At 41.7% G+C, this 18,123-nt stretch overlaps 1 protein-coding gene across 2 annotated transcripts in view; it reads left to right on the top strand.

Moving 5' to 3' along the window:
* The window catches only part of si:dkeyp-14d3.1 (transmembrane protein 132C), a 179,862-nt gene extending 162,517 nt beyond the window's left edge, over positions 1-17,345 (top strand). For both annotated transcript variants that reach the window (XM_030418240.1, XM_030418241.1), the window contains 3 exons: positions 6,734-7,007; positions 8,157-8,348; positions 15,515-17,345. In XM_030418240.1, coding sequence (XP_030274100.1) covers positions 6,734-7,007; positions 8,157-8,348; positions 15,515-16,684 — 1,636 coding nt within the window. In that variant the 3' untranslated portion in view covers positions 16,685-17,345. The remainder of the gene's footprint in view (positions 1-6,733; positions 7,008-8,156; positions 8,349-15,514) is intronic.
* Positions 17,346-18,123: the final 778 nt, after the last annotated feature.

The following is an 18,123-nucleotide window of genomic DNA, read 5'->3' as shown; positions in this document are numbered from 1 at the left end:
TTAGCTGACAAAAACTCTTTTGTGGGAGCAGATTATCTTTACACTGAATGTTGCTCATGAGTGTTGTGCTTTTATTGCCCTACTTATTGTACGCTTGTTTGGTCAGCCCTCTGTTACCATAGCGTGAGCAGCTGTCAAAACCAACATGCAGCATTTTTTCTATCAGCGCGCAAGCACTTGAACCTAGCACTCCCGAGCAAACTGCCAGCACTGTTCTGCCTGGAAGAAAAAAAACCCTACATTGACACATTCATTCGTCTGTTGGATCAACTTTTTAAATGTTGGAATGTTTTGCTTTTCTTTGTCGTTGATGATGGTAAATGAAGAGCCTTTTGGTTTTGAACTGTTTAATGGACAAAAGAAGCAATTTGAAGATGGCATCGCTTTGGGCTTTGGGAAATTGTGACCAGCAGTTTACACATTATTTGGAGATTATGTGGACTAAACAATTAATGGATTAGGTGTTAGTTATAACCCTAAGAAAATAAAAAAGCATCAGGGTCAACTTTAATTTGAGCGGATCCAAGTTTCATTCTCCAACAACATCGCTGTTCTTGTAGATTTTCCTCTAAACGCTTAGGATCAGACCCTTTGTCCACCTCTGCAGCAGTGCTGTCCTGATGTTAAAGGGTAACGAACAGCCTTTTCTCCAGGTGATGTATTCGATTTCAATCACGGCAGCCTCAGATAAGATAATGATGAGACGTGTGACTGCACACCACTCAACCTGTCTCTTCCTGACTTCAGTCCTCCTGACAGTTCTTGGCTGATAACAAAATGGCTGACCTGTGCAATACAGCTTGTCATTACCGCTGGCTTAAGGTGGCCTCCCATCATGCCATTTAGTCGTCAGTAGGACAGAACATTATTAGAGCTGTCTGGAGGTCAGAGTTTCCCCCGGGGGGCTCATCACCAGCAACACCTCTGCCAACCAAGCTGTGTAGTGCTGCTCTGCAACTATAGAAATCCATCAATTGATGGGGCAGCTATCACCTACCTGCAGTAATTAGTTCCGGAAAAGCGTTGAGATTGGACTTGGAGTTGTCCCACGCAGCAGTGTGGCTCCTCTAATTATCCCTGCGCCCCTCTTATTTTAAGTGACAGAGGTACAGCATTCGACTAATGCCATGGCTTGTCGAGAATCTTGCTATCCAGCTGCTGGTATGCCTTTATCAGCGAGGACAGCCGGGTTGTGTTGTCATTGTTGACACCAGCATGGCAGCTGATGGGCTGCACAGAGCTTTGTTTCCTCCTGTCTTCCACCCGTCTTTGTTTATCAGGGGATAACAGGCGTGACCTTGTGAAGTAGCACTGTGCCTGTTGGCCAAAATGGGCATTGGTCCACTTTCCATAAGCACACAAGGAACAAATGGCAGGACCTTCCTCTATCAGCCAGGCCGGCAAGTCGCGGCCACACTGTGGGGGGAGAGGAATGAGAAATAAATAGACATCAGGCTTGTAAGTGGGATAGTTGCAAAAGTACTCCTCACACAGTTTTGGATTGACACTGCCTGTATGGCTCACCTCGTCCTTCCCTAAGCCCTGTCGAAAACATGTAAAAGATAAGCCTCAGCAGACAGCAAACCTAAGTGTAGGCGTAGCACTCGGGCATGCGCCACTCCTTTAACACGTCTTTCAAGATATGGATATTGAGAATGCTGTTTTCCATCTAGTTTTTAAAGAAAATTTCTTGCAGTTTCCTTTCATTACTCTATGTTTAATGTTGTTGTCTAAAGACCTTTGTGGACTGAGAGTTTTTCTACTGTACAACAAGCCGCTTTGCACGAAATTTCAACGAGATTCAAACAATGAAAAATCTATCAACCACTGTCAGAAGCAGCGCTGCCTATTTCCGTCCAAATGACCTCCATCCTGTTATTGTTGCAGAAAATGGAATGCAGCTCAATACCAAAACAAATACGGCACACGATCCACAGGGCACAAAGAAAAATAAGCATGACACACCGCATTAATATGCAGCATCTTCTCTGAAGTCAGGACTGGGCTTGAAAGTGAATGAAGCGGAAAGAAGAATTGCTTTGTGAAGCAGGCTGTTCTCGGAGCTGAGTTTGATTTGTTTATTAGATTAACCTTAGATTAGATTTGGCGATGGCTGCTGCATAAGCACTGACAGACCAGAGTTACACCGGAGATGAAATGGTTGGACCTCACTATCAGCTTGTTTACTCCTGAATCCATTACACTTGACGACTACCTGCATGTGTAAATATCTTCATAAATATACTGTTTAAACGCTGATTCAGTCAATTTGCTAGAATGTACTCCTGTACATCAGCGCCGTCTGTCGATACGTAAGCTGTGAATGTCAAATGACAAATTCTGTTTATGCTCAAAACACTCACAGTATGATTGAAAGGATTCAACCAAAGCAGTCAGCGGAGGAAAACTTTTAATCACTTCCACTGAAATGAATTGGGAGATGGTGAGTGAAATGATGGGCAGGTAGTTCTCCCCTCTATACACATGAGAGGAGAGGGTGCTGAGACAAAAGTGAACATGGATTTATGAAATGGGAACAGAAATTAAAAAGAAGAATTCATGTTTGATCACAAGTTCCTTGTTAGGCTCAGATAAACAATGTGAGCAAGTGCTAGACTTTATCCAGCTGGTAGTTCTTTTGTTTATGTGTGAATTTGAAGGTTGGCCTTTTATTAGCCATAGTGGACAAAGGCCAACCGGACAGAAAGCTCCATGCATTTCATAAAACTGAAACTAGACCAGAGGGACTGAAATAACCTCACAATTTAGTGCAGTGTTTCACATCTGTGTGGAAAATGTCATAATAGTCATGAAGGAGTAATCACTCATAAATATGCATTAAATGCGTCATGTAGGGACTGCTGAGGCACAGCTGATCTTCTATTTTAATCTGGTGTTACAGGCGTTTTCTAAAATAGTATTAAAAAATAAAACTTTCAAAGTAGGAGGATTCGGAGGCGTGTAAGCACCGAGCGAGCAGTGCCATGTGAAGACCAGACAGCAGATCTCCAAACTGATCGATAGACATCCTTCCAAGTGTGGTATACAGAAGCTGTTGACACTTGACTGATATCCATTCATTCCTCTCCTCGTAGTCTGCTCCCAAAACTACACTGAATTTGACAGAAGCCCTGAGATCCCAAATTGATTTCAAAAGAGGTTATTTGCACTTTAAACGTCTATCCGAGGGGTTTGGCAGTAACATGTTTTATCTTAGCAGCTACAGTAAACCTTTCAGCTTAAAATAGGGTTTGAATAATAATAATTTATATGGGAACCTAGTGCAAATGTTTTGCTACTTAGCATAATCTTAAACTGTAATATGATTCAAATCTAAATCAAATATGACTCAATCAACAGCAAATTTGGCATACTGTAGTATGGGACAGAGATTTGTATTATGAATTAGTGACATTGGTTGAAAAACATTTCTGACTGACTTGAAATTGGAGACACAAGTCCAGATCATCGTTCTCAAAAATGCCTCCTAGAACATATAGGTAGGCCATGATGGATTTGGTGCTTATTAGCATAAACTGAAAAACAGTGAAGTGACATCTTCTGTGGGTGGGTGTTTAGCATTGTAGGACAAAGATACACATTTCTATTACAAATTGAAGAAAAGTACAAAAGTTTGTATCTGGACAACAAAGTTCAGTCAAAAGTGCGCCCAAAACCCATTGACAAATACGTTTGAATTTGGGATGTTGAATCACTTGTTGCTTCTGAACCTTGTTGAATCCTGAATTCTCTTTTCTCTTGTGATCAAAGAGGCATAATTTCCTCTGTGAATGTCTGTCACTCAGTTGCCTGTGAAATCGGTCCTGCCAGCGGAGGTTTTTAAGCCCTTTAACTCCAAATCTCACTGTACACTCGGCTTTTTTCTCCAGAGCGTAACATCTTTATTTTCATGGCTTCGCGTGCAGTCAGATTTCTCAGGGTATTCAGACAGAACGGGACAAGCAGAGCAGATAATCACAAGAAAAACAGTTTAAGAGATTAATTCATTTTCTTCTCCCCTTAATCATGACCACAACCTTTTCTAGCTTGTATGTGTGCATGAGGGAGAGACAGAGGAATAGATGTTGGGTGTAAATCTACAGTACAGTATATGAATAGTAGATTTGTTGACACAGCACTATTCTGTCCCCGCTGTGCCCCTGTGTAGAACTGAAGAGCTGTGAAGGCATTAAGTCTCCTAGTTCAACTGTTCACGCATTTCTCTCTCGACACACCGGAGTGCTTTATCTGTTGGTTTTGAAAAGTTGTTTGTTAAAGCAAAAAAATAAAAAACAATTATGGGCAAATCTAATGATTACGAGGCTGTACTGTAACCATTTAAACCGAGTTTGTCATACTCAAAGCAATTTTCCTGTTGAGAAAGAGCTGAGCCCGTGTTGGCTGATTTGTTGCCTTCAGTCATAAAATTAGATTTGCTAGCAGCAAAGCAATCAGCGAGGCTATTAAGTAAAGCAGTAAGGAGGTGTATGCATATCACAATTCAGACCGTGTGCTCCGAAATAGTGAAGGAGAGACACTGAGAAAGAGAAATGATAGCCGTGCACTGGATTGATCCTCTCTTAGTGGTCCAATAAACAACACGGCATCATTACATGAGCTTTGTCAGGTACACATCTCCGCGTGAAAAGACCTGCTGTGTGTGTGTACATTTTACCTGAGATCGGTTTAATTGAAGCGCTGCCGAAAATGCCACGAAACAAACATCAATGCAGTGACCAAGCACTGCTGATGTTTTCTTTTCTCATCTATACAGTATATATTTGGTTCTTAATCAAAATAGCATACGAGTGGTTTCATGATGTACTGGTATTGACAATAATCCGTTATATAAGAAAGAAATACTGATGTTAATACTACGTATATAATAATATCTTGTAAATAATAGATTGACTCTTAATCATTTTGGTTACTTTCTGTGTTGGTTTTGTCATATTAGAAAACAACATCAAAAAAATGCAAAATATACAAAGTTAAGGATGACTTGGTCTGAAAACGTCACTTCCAAATGTTCTGCTATCGCAATTATATAGTTACCGTGAATTCTTCAGCCTGCGATAATCGTCCAGTGACAATCTACTAAAGGGCAGTGCACCGCAATGATAACTATAACAATAATTTGAATAGTGGATGGAGTCCAAACCCCAACTACACTGACAGCGACAACGACAAATAATATGGTTTAGATCACTTTCAGGATGATTAAATGAATGATAGAAACACTGACAGCCAAATTCTAAATCTATCTGGTATTACAATGCATTACATTTACAACTTATTACATGCTTATAACTTATGTGAGGCTCATACTCATCAAATAAATGTACATACTAGTACTAACTGATGGCCAGGACACCAGATGTTGACTCATACAAATGTACTGAACTAAATCTTTATTTTTATTTATTTAAAAGACGACATCTCTCATAACTGTTTTTCTCCTCATCATTGAAGAATTTCATGAACCCATATCTTTCTGGCTTTCTTTTTGTTTCTCTGAATGATGTACAGCAGTAACAGGTCAGACATACCTGGACTGCGCAGTGCTTGCTTGCTTCTGACGAGCAGAAACTCAGGACTTTTATTTCTACCGGATGCCGGAGCACGGCACAGCAAGAACAGACAGGAAGTCACACAGCAAAACAACAACATACATCCAGGGAAATAAAATTTAAAAAACACTCTTTTTAGATGCCAGTACAAAAATAATAGGAGAAAAATACAAGCACTTATAGTGTTATAATACATACCTATAACTGTGGTCGCAGGTGATTATGTGATTATCGCGGGAACTTCTAAGTCTCGCAACTTCAGCCAGATGACGCAAAACCGGAACGGAGCCGGAACACAATGGAGATGCAACCTCAGTCACAATACTGCATGGAGAAATTTCCCTTCGTTCTCCATAGAGCACAATTATAAAAGAGAATTTGGTAAAACTGTCGACAGGACACCTTGAACTGCAAAAATGTAGAACTCTATCATGAATTTTCATGAGGTCTTATATTTACAACTGTTGGAAACTGTTGTGAAGAACACAATTGAACATTGTCAATGGGCTGCACAACCAGGAAGTAAACCTGAAAGCTGGAAAATAAACTTTCTTGGCATATTTGTCAGGCAAGAAGTTCTCATAGACTGAAAAGGTGGCTTCTTTGGGTTCACTGCGTAGATTTTTTTTTTCAAAATCTATGGTGCAGATGATCCTTAAGAGCCCACAGCCATTCTAGTGACTCTGAATGCTAATTTCAGCATTATAACATAAAGCTAAAGTTGATAGGGCTAACAAGCAAATATAGCTGTAGAATGTTTACTATGGTCACCATCTCATTTAGCCTGTTGACATGTACATTTTTGGAAATTAGTACAAAGCTGAAGGTACAGCAGAGGCTGATGGTGAACGTTTTACAGATATTTTATTTATTTGAGATGTTATTAAAGTGGTTGAGGCAATTCAATCAAAACCACAAATGCCAACCTCATGGTGGCAATGACAAAAAGTGAGGGGATCACCAAAGTTATGAGGATTTATCCTATTGGTACCATGAATGTTCAAAATGTCATTGCAATTGATCCAATAATTCCAATAGAAGACAAGTTAAATGAGATATTTCAGATATTTAAAAAGCAGTGGATCGCAGCCATGCAGCTTGAAACAGATTCAAGGTGCTGACAATTTTTCACATGATTTGTTTTTTGTTTTTTTCATTGCCAGGTCTGCACGGGATAGTGAGGATGAGGATGACGAAGACAGACGTGGACGAAGCTGCACTCTGCAGTATCAGCACGCCATGGTCAGAGTCCTGACCCATTTTGTAGCAGAGTCAGCTGATCCTCGAGGCCAGACCAGCTTCATGCTGGGCACTGATTGGCAGGTAGACATCACAGAGCTGGTGTGGGACTTCCTGAAGGTAGAGGACCCCCAGATTGCACAGCTACTGGACAGGAGGATACTGGTGGGACTTGACATGGGGATGACCACAATCCAGGTAGGTCATGGGCTAGCTTTCAAGGGACATTACATAAATGATCTCATATGTAGCATTTGGGATCTTATTTTCTTAGTTTTGGCCATCACTCCTATCCTATCAAAATAAAATCATATTCATGGATTTAATTGCTGAGGTTGTCACTCAGGAGAGGTCTGTTGAGGCAACACAAAGTCAGGCAGTTGTAAGGTTGTAAACAAGCCCTCAGGTTAGCTAAAATTAATTGGAGGCATCCCATCCAAATTAAAGGCAAACTGTTTAATTATGCTCTATCTGATATTGTTGTGTTGGTGTTGTTCTTTGCACATCATTATTAAAGTTGTCTCAGGACCATCATATCTAATTACAAGCAAGCAACAAACTCCACATTTTAAGCAAGCTGTTGTAATTGTAGTTGATTCTACTCAACTTTTCTGTGCTGTACATTATTCTATAATACAACATTTTACCATAGGTCTATATAATAAACTATTTCAGGAACATGACTATAATTCAGGTGGAAGGCAGCCAAGCTAAGTTGTCATTTGATATACACAGCCTGATTTAAGAGATCAAATAAAAAGTAGTTTCTGTGTATAGTTTTGCATATTGCACAGGGGTTTGTGAGCCTTTTATGTTAGATGAAACACTGGGAAAGGCGTTTTCTTAAATCTTTCTTAAACCTTAATGGTAATCTGCTTTTTCCCATGTTGGTGACATCTTTGCTGCTAAATGCTTACTGATGTGATGCTTATGCATTCCACTTGCCAGAAATCACTTGTCAATCAAGCAGTGTGACCAGCGGGGGAACTTGTGCTTGGATTTTCTGTTGATGAAGTTTCTATAGGTAGTGCTCTTGTTCACCGTTCAGCTCTGGTTGCTGTCGCTGCTGATTTCTTCTGGGAAAACCTCTCCAGCTCTGGGCGTTTAAACAGGAAATGAAAAAGCTTTCATGAACAGGCTGCACAATAGGTTGAGCCACTACTGTAGAGTAGCACAGCAGTAATTAAACATACCTGAATGTCACAGGTTATTGCTGGACAATAAAGTGTTTGAGGGTAGTATTGTGGAATAAAATTCTTCATCTTTTTCCTTTAAAATTCCTTCAGCATTGCAGTGCTGATCCTTTCCCTTTTATCTTTTTCTTCATTGTCTTCTTTTTCCTCCAAGGTGTTGTCTCCTTTATCAGACTCAATCCTGGCAGAGAAGACTATCACAGTGGTGGATGAAAAAGTGACCATCACAGAGTTGGGGGTCCAGCTGGTGACCGGCCTCTCTATGAGCCTGCAGCTCAGTCCAGGAAGCAACAAAGCCATCCTGGCTACCACGACCACACAGGAGATTCTGCAGAGCCTCAAACAGGTCAGGATACTGTAATGTATTCCAATATATCATTGGTTAGTGTAACTTTCTACAGTAGATTGTTGGTTAATGTAATGTATCACAACACCATAGTACAAGGTACAAGCTAATTCATCCCTTATAATATAACACAGGGTTGCATAACGAAATGAAAGTTCATAAACTGCTTGAAGATAGATAAACCATTGTAACTGGTTAGCACACATGGTGCTTAAAGAGTGTTATGATTAGGCTCTGTGTTCACTATGTCATTGCGGGGGATCTCATTCCATTCACGGACTCTGAGCAAGGACCCGCCATGGACCCATCAATTACCGGTTAGGGGCCCGTCACAGAGGAACGGGAGGTTTTAAGATGCTTCATCTGTGTAGACTTCTAGGTTTCTGTAAAGATGTTTTGGGACATTGTGTGGAGACGGGTCACTGTTGGCAGAATAGTCTCCATGTCCTTTGCCTGCAACAAGACATTAGCCAGGAGAAGCCTTAAACCATGGATGCTGTTTGATGGTTTGTTAATCACCAACATCAATATCGTGCTTCAACAGGTTAGTCTGAGAAGGAACATCAGCATCAACAAAATTTGGTTAGAATCAATTAACTCAGCCAAGTCCGAGCAGTGCAGTTCAGGGACGTGCACCCAGGGACCCACGTCACTCACTTCAGCACTGGACAGCTCCTCTGTGACATTCCCTACCACCAGGCTAACAGATGGTGGTACAGTTTTAACACCGGACAGTGGCCCAGGTCTCACAGAGGCCTCATTTGTCTCTGAACTGGACTTCATTCCAACTGAACACACTCCCTCTCACAGCATGTTTGCAACATGTGAGTGTGACAGAGGCGGGTTCTGCGTCTGCGATCTGGGGTAGCCACAAGGTAGTCTCAGTCCCCGACCTTCTGCTGAACCAAATAGCGTCCACAATAGCGAGCCTGCAAGCTAGAACCAGGAATCAGCTGCAACACCAGGACTTTGTCACCAGGCTTAAACTCTTTACTTTTAGCCTCTCTGTCAAACTATCTTTTCATCTGGGTCTGTGCTACCTTAATATTGCCACTCGCTATATCGACGCAGTTCCAACCTGAAGTTGCAAATTTTGTTCCGTCCCTTCACACGGCCACTTCTCCCTCAAGAGCTTCAAGGGACCACATACATGGGACATATATGAGCAAACACCAACTCTAAAAACACCAAGACTAAAACAAAGAGACTCCTATACCACTTCGCTAATGGCAAACATCTGCAGGTGAACCCCCTCATCCCAGTCCTTTTCAAACTCCAAACAATAAGTGCGCATCATGGTCTTCAATGTCTGGTGAAAACGTTCAAGTGCACCCTGGCTCTCAGATAATAATGAAAAGAACATGGTCAACGCTTTAACTACCACTTGCGTGGTAATCTTACGCAGGGGAAACACATCACTGTCAGCAAAAACTTGTTACCAGCCTTTACACGTGGAGGTGGATCCACGCAGTCAACCAAAACCTGTTCAAATGGTTCAGAATTGTATAAAGTGGAGCAGGAGGGATGCTTTGATTTGGCTTCCCAGCAACCTGACAAATGTGACAAGATTTACAATATCGCACCACATCACACTTTAAAAAAGGCCAATAGAAACGTCACAAAATCCAGTCTTATGTTTTCTTGACTCCCAAGTGACCGGCAAGGGAACCATCATGTTCTAGTTTCAAAATTCCAGTCCGGTATGGTGCTGGGACAACAATCTGAGTTACCACACTCCAGTCATCTGCTGCAGAGGCACTCAGTGGGGTCCAATCTATGCATCAGCAAACCATCGCTAGCAAAATAACCCAGCGGCAAGGTTTTAACTTCCACTCCATCTACTGCAGCTTCAAACAAAAGGAACAGAATGACATCATTCTGCTGATCAGCTATCAGTTGTTCACGAGACATGGGCAAATGTTTATGATCTGTTCTTACTTGTGTCACTCAGCATCACATAGGGGCGGCTGTAGCTCAGGAGGTAGAGCGGATCATCTAGTAATCAGAAGGTCGCTGGTTCGCTCCCCCTAGCTGCATGTCGAAGTGTCCTTGAGCAAGATTCTGAACCCCAAATTGCTCCTGATGTAAAGTGGCTTTGAGCGGTCAGTAGACTGGAAAAGCTATAGAAATGTGAGTCCATTTACCACATGGGGAACAAGAGCGATTTTCTTGTATCTCTTTTACATAAAAGTCCATGTCATCCTTATTCCCTTTTTTGTATAGCTTGAGTAACAGCACATGCTGCAAAGACCTTAGGAAACCTCTTCGCCAAATCATTTGGAGGCTGCCCAGCCCGAGACTGGCGTTATATCTGACGTAACCAACACCTTTCCCCCAGCAAAATCATTCCCTATCAAAAAGAGAACCCACTTAATCAGGAACTAAGGACGGACTCTCACAGCTAATTCATCCGATACCAGATCTGACTCCACGAAGATGTTATGTAGGGGCACACCTGTGTCATTCATGCCGAACCCCAACACAGGAATGTCAAAACCAAAAGCAGAAACCTTACTATATGGCAACACTCCCTCCAAAAGAAAAGACTGAAAGGCAGCAATGTCCCGCAGCATTTTCACAGGGACCTTACGACCATTACTAAGCAACAAATACAAAACCATACAAAATAAACAGATTAAAATCTGTAAGATCACTAGCTTTCCCTTTAGACTCTCCAGCCCTCACAGTCAAGGTTTTATCCAACTTATTCACAAAAGTATTGACTTTGTATTTAGTTTGTTCAACACCGGGCAACTTGCCACAATATGCCCCTTTTTCTTACAGTAGAAGCACATCACCTCACCCTTTCCCCTCAACTCATCCTTTTCAGCCTTAACCTCAAGTTCTCAGGACCCAGCACTTCTGCCACATTCAGACTTCACAACCATACCTCTAGCACTATTCCTCCTAGTACCATTAAGGTTTTCAACAGGCCCCTTACTGAAAGGGCGATCAACAAAAACAGCCTCATGAGGAAGAACATATTCATCCACTAAGACAGCTGCCTTAAAAATATCAGAAACCTTCAGCTGATTCATATGTGTTGATACACTCTCTGGTAGATATTTTTTTAAGTACTCCATCAACATCAACTGTCTAAACTGATCAAAATTCCTAACCTTACTGGATGTACTTCAGCAATCAAAAAGAGCCTCCTTTTCACAAGCACTTCAACATAAGTTTGATACCCTTGCTTCTTTAACCAACGAAACCTTTGATGGTACGCCTCTAGTGCCAGCTCGTATGCACTGAGTACAGCAGCTTTTACTTCGTCAAAATCGAGACTAGCCTCTGCTGGAAGAGAAGAGTAAGCCTTCTGTGCTTTCCCACTCAGAGCACATTGTAACAAAAAGGTCCATATCTCTGTTGGCCACTTCAATGTAGATGCCACCCGCTCAGACACAATAAGATAATTATCAACATCCTTCTCATTAAAAACAGGAACCAAGCAAATGTTTCTGCTATAAGTTAGCGGATCTCCTTGCAGGAGTAGTAACACCCAGCTCTAGCTCACACAAGCAAATGCTAGTTTGCTGTTCAAGCCTGTTAGCCTCAATGTCATCCATGTAATCCAACTCCTCTCTTAAAACCAAACGCTGCAACTCAACTTCAAACTCCTAAAGTCTTATTGCCTCAGAATGACTTGACTTCTTTGAGTACTCTGGGGCAAAATCCCTCTATCTACTAGGGCATCGTACAAGTCAGCTTTTGTAGGCTGCTTTTTTTGTTTGTTTTGAAACAGCTACCTCATAATGATCAGCAATCAACACCAGATTGACCTGAGTGCACCAGTCAAATGCATCCAGTGAAGGAGACTCAAGAAATTGCCAATTTCAATTCCACAGTATATTCCAAGTCTAAGCACAACTCAGCTGCAAAAAACACTGCAAAAAAACCCAAAAGGCTAAAACTACAAAATACCATAAAACATCCAGATATCAGTCCTTCCAGAAAAATGCAGACTTTTTTTGTGATTGTTGCGGGCAAAAATCCTTGATTATGCGGCACGTTTTCTTAAAAAATGCGATGGAATATTCGGGATATTTATGCAATTTTATGCAATGAAATTGCGGGAACTTGCAAAAACTGCGGTTTGATAAAAAAGTGAACACCCTGTTCTCACTAGGCTACTACCTTAATATAAAGAGTCATTTCTTATTACTGCCTATGATAAGCAAGCATACTACATCACAGAACGTGCTGGGAATAAGTTCTCAGCTTGTTTTATTTCAGACCTTAATAAACACATGGCTCAAACTTATAAAACATTGATGAGTCAAAGAAGTTCTGTAGCTTTACAAAAGGAATATGCTACAACTTCTGTAAAAATTGATAAATAAAATATAAAAAAATAAAATGTGTGCTTCCTGTTTTACAGAGGTAGCTATACAAAACAGACATCTTCTGTTAAAATAAGTGCTTCCAGTGCACAAAGTGCAATCTCTTACTGTAAGGTAAATTTACATACTACTAATATACTTACAACTGTAAGGTTTTTGAAACTAGTATGATTTTTTTGTTGGAAAATGAGACTGATTTGCGGGCTTCATCATGGCTTCATCACGGGGTTTGCAGCTTTTTGATGATGTTCACATCGCGTAATTACGTCACTTCATAATGTTCCAATGGCAACAGGGGAAAATGGCTGTTCTTGTGTGAAGTAAACGCAACATTTTTCACATTTCTGCTAAGATATATTTGACTTTTTTGCGGAAATCTGCAATTAATGCGGCAAAAGTGTGGCGTATTTGAAAAAATGCAGCCCCCGCATAAATATGCAGACTTTGGCTGATTATGCATTTAATTGTGTGATCGCATAATTGCCTTTTTCTGGAGGGACTGAGATATACACAGGCCTACTGCCTCAAAGCCACCAAGCAGATGTCACAACCACATTGAAAAATACTAAATTTTTCAAGTAGTTTGGACAAGCCCTCAATTTATGTTACGACCCCCTCCAAGTGAGGTCTAACACAAGAAACCGGCAAATAATCAAACAAAACAAACAAACTGATGGGCTGGCCAAAATAAACAAAAGAAGAGCAGCCACCCAGTCCAACCCAACAGTGCCGTCAGAACTGGGGGCTAACCCTCTACCCTAATACAACAGAACAACAAAGCCTAATTGAAATTAACCCAAGAAAACTTGACAACCGCACCCATCAGATAAACACAAATCAAAAACATAATACTTCAGACAGCCTCCTGGCTGACTGACTGCAACCCTTGTCTGGTGGACTGAAGTTAGATAATCAGCAAGAGAGAGTGCCTAGTGCCCTACCCCCTCTTATAGGGTTTTCCTAGTCAGCCAGACTTCTATCACATGGCAAGGTAAGAGGCCAATCACTACTCAGGGATCCATCCTGGTCAGCAAAGAGGGAGCATATAACACTGAAGCAGAGAAAACATGTGCTGTGGGCTGAGATAGTGGGCTGACTTCAAAAAGTGGCTCTCCTTACTGATTTAGGTGTTTTTTGGCAGCAAGGACAAACAGGTTTCTGTAGATATTATATATTTTGTATTTTCCCTTGCACAAGGAATTCTGAAGCGGAAAGTGGTGTTTCAAAGGATGCTGAATTTGTCTAAGACACTGCCATTGTTGGACTGCTTTGCAATGGTGATATACTATTCATTAAGAAGATAATCAGCAGGATGATAATTAGAGTGATAATAATTGCTAGTTAGGTATGTGTGTGTGTGTGTGTGTGTGTGTGTGTGTGTGTGTGTGTGTGTGTGTGTGACACACACACTCAAGTAAATTTTGAAATGAAATAATCAAGAATTGAGCTTTTTTCAATGCATGTCTCCCTTAGCAACCTCATACAAATCCTCCTTTACTGAAATGATGGTGATTATGATCTGAATAGATTGAAAAACAAGACCAGTAATTATTTCCAAACGCTATTTAGCCCAGTCTGATTAAGCCAGAGAATGATGTTAATTTGTTTTATAACAGTAATTATTATCTCTTAGCATATTTAATTATTCTTTGATGGTTTGATAGTCAAAAAAAAAAAAAAATGAAATGAAAAATTTCATATGCATACTGAGAGAAAAAAATGTTCACGTTGCAGCCTTGACTACTTTGCATTCCAAAACAAAAGACTAACTTCCAGATTCCATTTACACCACCAGGGTCCTTGAATGTGCAATTTTATGATCAAGTGAGAACATGCATACGCTCATGTACTCTTGTCTATTTGTTTGTACCACACCATCAGTAACCCTCTTAACTGCAAGGCTCGAAAACCCAACTGTGACAGAATGCCTTTCCTTGGGCAGCTAATAGAAACTGAAGCTTAATCTGAGGACATGCGAAAGCAACACCACAGCTTCTGCTCCAAAATATGACTTACGGGCGAAATCATGTTTTGCTTCCTGTCTCAATTGCCAAGGCTGCTCTCTTTGTGTCATCTTTGATGTGCCCATCAAGCCCTCTCACAAGTTCTCTGAACTGCTCCTTTACAGTCCTCCTCCTCAAAGTGAGAAAGGGAGGGACTGGTAAGGCCATTTATCTGCCCTATCTGCACATGCAGAGTGTGAAGATAAGCAGGCAGCGCTGCACTGTAAGTCCTCTGTTGCCAGTAATTAGGGAGCACTGACAGACCGCTATATGGATCTACTTGTGCGCCTTTGGGGATTTGTCTTTCCGCAACATTAAAAAGCAAATTGCGAAACTGCGGCAGGAGAAAGGCTTGAGCCGCTTTGTATGGCAAATCCTTATTCACATGAACAATGTTTAATGTTACTGTTTGATCTTTTCCGCATATCTTTTAATCTGTATCCCCCTTAGCTTAGCGAGAGTAGCCTTTGAGTTCGCAGAACCAAGTGACTTTGTGAACTTTTTACACTCACAATGTCTCCCATAATTAGAAAGCTGCATATATTCTGTAAATCTATTTGAAAAAAGGAAATTTAGATGCAAATAGTTTTTCAATTAATTTCACTCCAGATAGTGAAAGCCAGTGGCAGCAAGCAGTAGGTTATTACAGAATCCCTTAACAGAACACCTGGTTGATGCTCCAACTCCAGGAGGCCTTATAATATAGAGTTTATATATTGAAAAACAATGTTATCAGTTTCAATCTGTTTCAAATAAGGCTTAGTACATTCAATTTTCACCATATTTTCACACTAAATATTGTTGTGTGTGTGTGTTTTCACAGGAGGCCTTGATCAGCGCCTGGCTACAGTTCAGCGACGGCTCCTCGGCTCCTCTGGACCTGTTTAATTCTGACTTCTTTGTCCTGACAGCCACCTCCCTAGATGAGGAGGTAGTGACAGTACAGCAGAACCCCTCTTGGAAATGGCCTGTCATTGTGACGGAGGCAGAGGGCCAAGGCCTGCTGGTCAGGGTGGAAATGACTGTTTGCGAGGTCTGCCAGAAGTTTAAGCGCCGCAGCATCTTGGCAGCGGGGAACTGTAACATCAGGGTGAAGTTTGGTCATAGTGACAGCTCAAGGGGAGGGAACAGCGACTACGGTCCTGATGGGGACGATATGGAGAACAGAGGCAGGCTCTCCCCCTCCCAGGACAGGACCGGCCTTGACACCCACTACTACGGCAGCTCCATCTCTGACGTGGAGGATGGTGTGTTAAGGAGAGCCACCACCACCAGAAGCGCAATAATGCGCAGACCTAATGGGGGTAAACTTGCAGATGACGGTAGCCAGAATATGCCAATTGATTTCGCTGACTTCCCTGCACAAGTGGACCTGCCCCGTGGCCGCAACATGGACGATGACCTTATCCAGACTGCTCGTGGGCTCACCGACCTGGAGATCGGCATGTACGCCCTGCTGGGGGTCTTCTGCCTTGCCATCCTGGTCTTTCTCATCAACTGTATCTCCTATACCCTGAAATACCGCCATAAGGAGCTCTCAATCGAGGGCCAGGAGAGCATGAACCATGCCCACGATTGGGTGTGGCTGGGGAACGAGGCAGAGCTGCTTGAGAGCCAAATCAGCCTTTCACCCCAGCAGGAGGAGCAGACCTCCATGATGGACTCGAGCAGCGGACTTGAGGAAGGCAGCCACCTGCTGAACGGAGGCTCAGCCCAGAAGAACGTGCAGGGCCAAGTGCATCGGGCGGCGGACACAAGCTGTATACCCAAGGACAGCAAAGGAGACTCACCGACCACCAAGAGGAAGCGAGTCAAGTTCTCCACGTTCACCACCATCCCCTCAGACAGTAACTACCCCACTGTGAACACACTGACTGGAGGCCACAGCCAGGACATTAAGTGGGTGTGCCAAGACGTGGAGCTGGGAGATTCCAAGGAGTTGCGCAATTACATGGAAAGGTTAAATGACAGTGCTTTAAAAGAGGTGGCATAATGTACTGTGTGCCCTTGTAACAAACTCACCCTTATGCCTTTCAGAAGAAAGTGGGTCTGGATGGAAACCGGACCTCTTGTTGGTGAAATTGGAGGAGAATCATCTCAAACTGCCAAAGGGTCATTACATTTAAGAGAATTGTCTTGATTCCAGAAGTGACTAATGATGAATCACTAACATACAATACGTCAATGAACGAGGACATCAGATGGTTCTTTTTTTCATTTGTTTATCAGATGATTACCTTTTAATAATTATTTTATGACTACAGGGTTTAGGTAGAAGGATCGTAAGGACTGATCTGCAGACCTGTGATAGTCAGACGACATGTAGATTTTTAAACGAACAGTAACGTGACTAGATAGATGTTCTGAATGTCTGTGCACATTAAATGGTTTTGGAAGTTTTTGTAAAATTTTGGGTATTAATTTCCTATGCCAGGTCCTTATTCTGTGGAAGAGTCGAGGAAAGGCCAAAGCAAGCCGAGAGAAATTTCTGCATGCTGTAGGAAACAAAAGGCACAACTTTCCGGTTCATTCTCATCCTCCTTAACACGGCAGACGACCTGTTATGTATATACCGAACAGTCTCCAAAGCATTGTATTGTTTCTCTGTATATTGTATTTTCATAACATTTAAAAAATACACAACAATGTCAAGAGCGTGTGTTAGCTTTTATTACCCACAGCAGGTCATTTCTCTCATCCTAAGGATAGTCAACTTTGTGGTGAATGAGTATTTTATGAAACGCAGTTTGCCCACAAGCCACAATACAATCTGCTGGTCGGTGGATGCCGGCAGTGGCCATTGACACTCTCATCTAGTCTATTTGAACACAGTAGCCCAACATGACGGCCAGTGTATGAAGGAGCTTTTAAATTAAATGGCTGGACAACATGGTAATGTGACATTTCCAACTGCCACCCCACAGTTTAAAGTTTTGTGAGCTTTGAAGAAAATGCCAATTAAGGTCTCGTTAACCTCTGTTCCATAGCCTCCAGGAAAAGCATACTGATTGGCGCACTGGGATGAAATGTGCTCTCCATCTCTTTACGAGTGTGGATACAAAGAAGGATAATTACAGGGAAGGTGGGATGGGGTGAGATGTTTTCTTTTTGGAAATGGATATTTTTTATTATTCAGATAATTGCACAAATAATAATCATCTCTGAAACTTCCCAAACAAAGGCAGTCGGCTGAAAAATTGCATTTTGCTCAGTGAGCCTTATTATCATCACAGTGGTGTTGGCTGATTGGGTTTTTTTGTGTTATTATTTTCCATCAAGCAGAGAAATGTTCACATTATGTTAACTGTTGCTGCGGTGTGGATCAGATTGTTAATCAGCAATGCACACAATATTATCTTGGAAGAGGGGAGGTGAGATACTTCAGCAAATAGGAGCACTACCTTGAGTGTAATTAGGGATGCCATTTAGATT

Source organism: Sparus aurata, chromosome 5, assembly GCF_900880675.1.
Source record: "Sparus aurata chromosome 5, fSpaAur1.1, whole genome shotgun sequence".
Lineage (NCBI taxonomy): Eukaryota > Metazoa > Chordata > Actinopteri > Spariformes > Sparidae > Sparus > Sparus aurata.
Note: the sequence above shows the minus strand (reverse complement) of the source record. Positions and strands in the feature narration are given on the sequence as shown.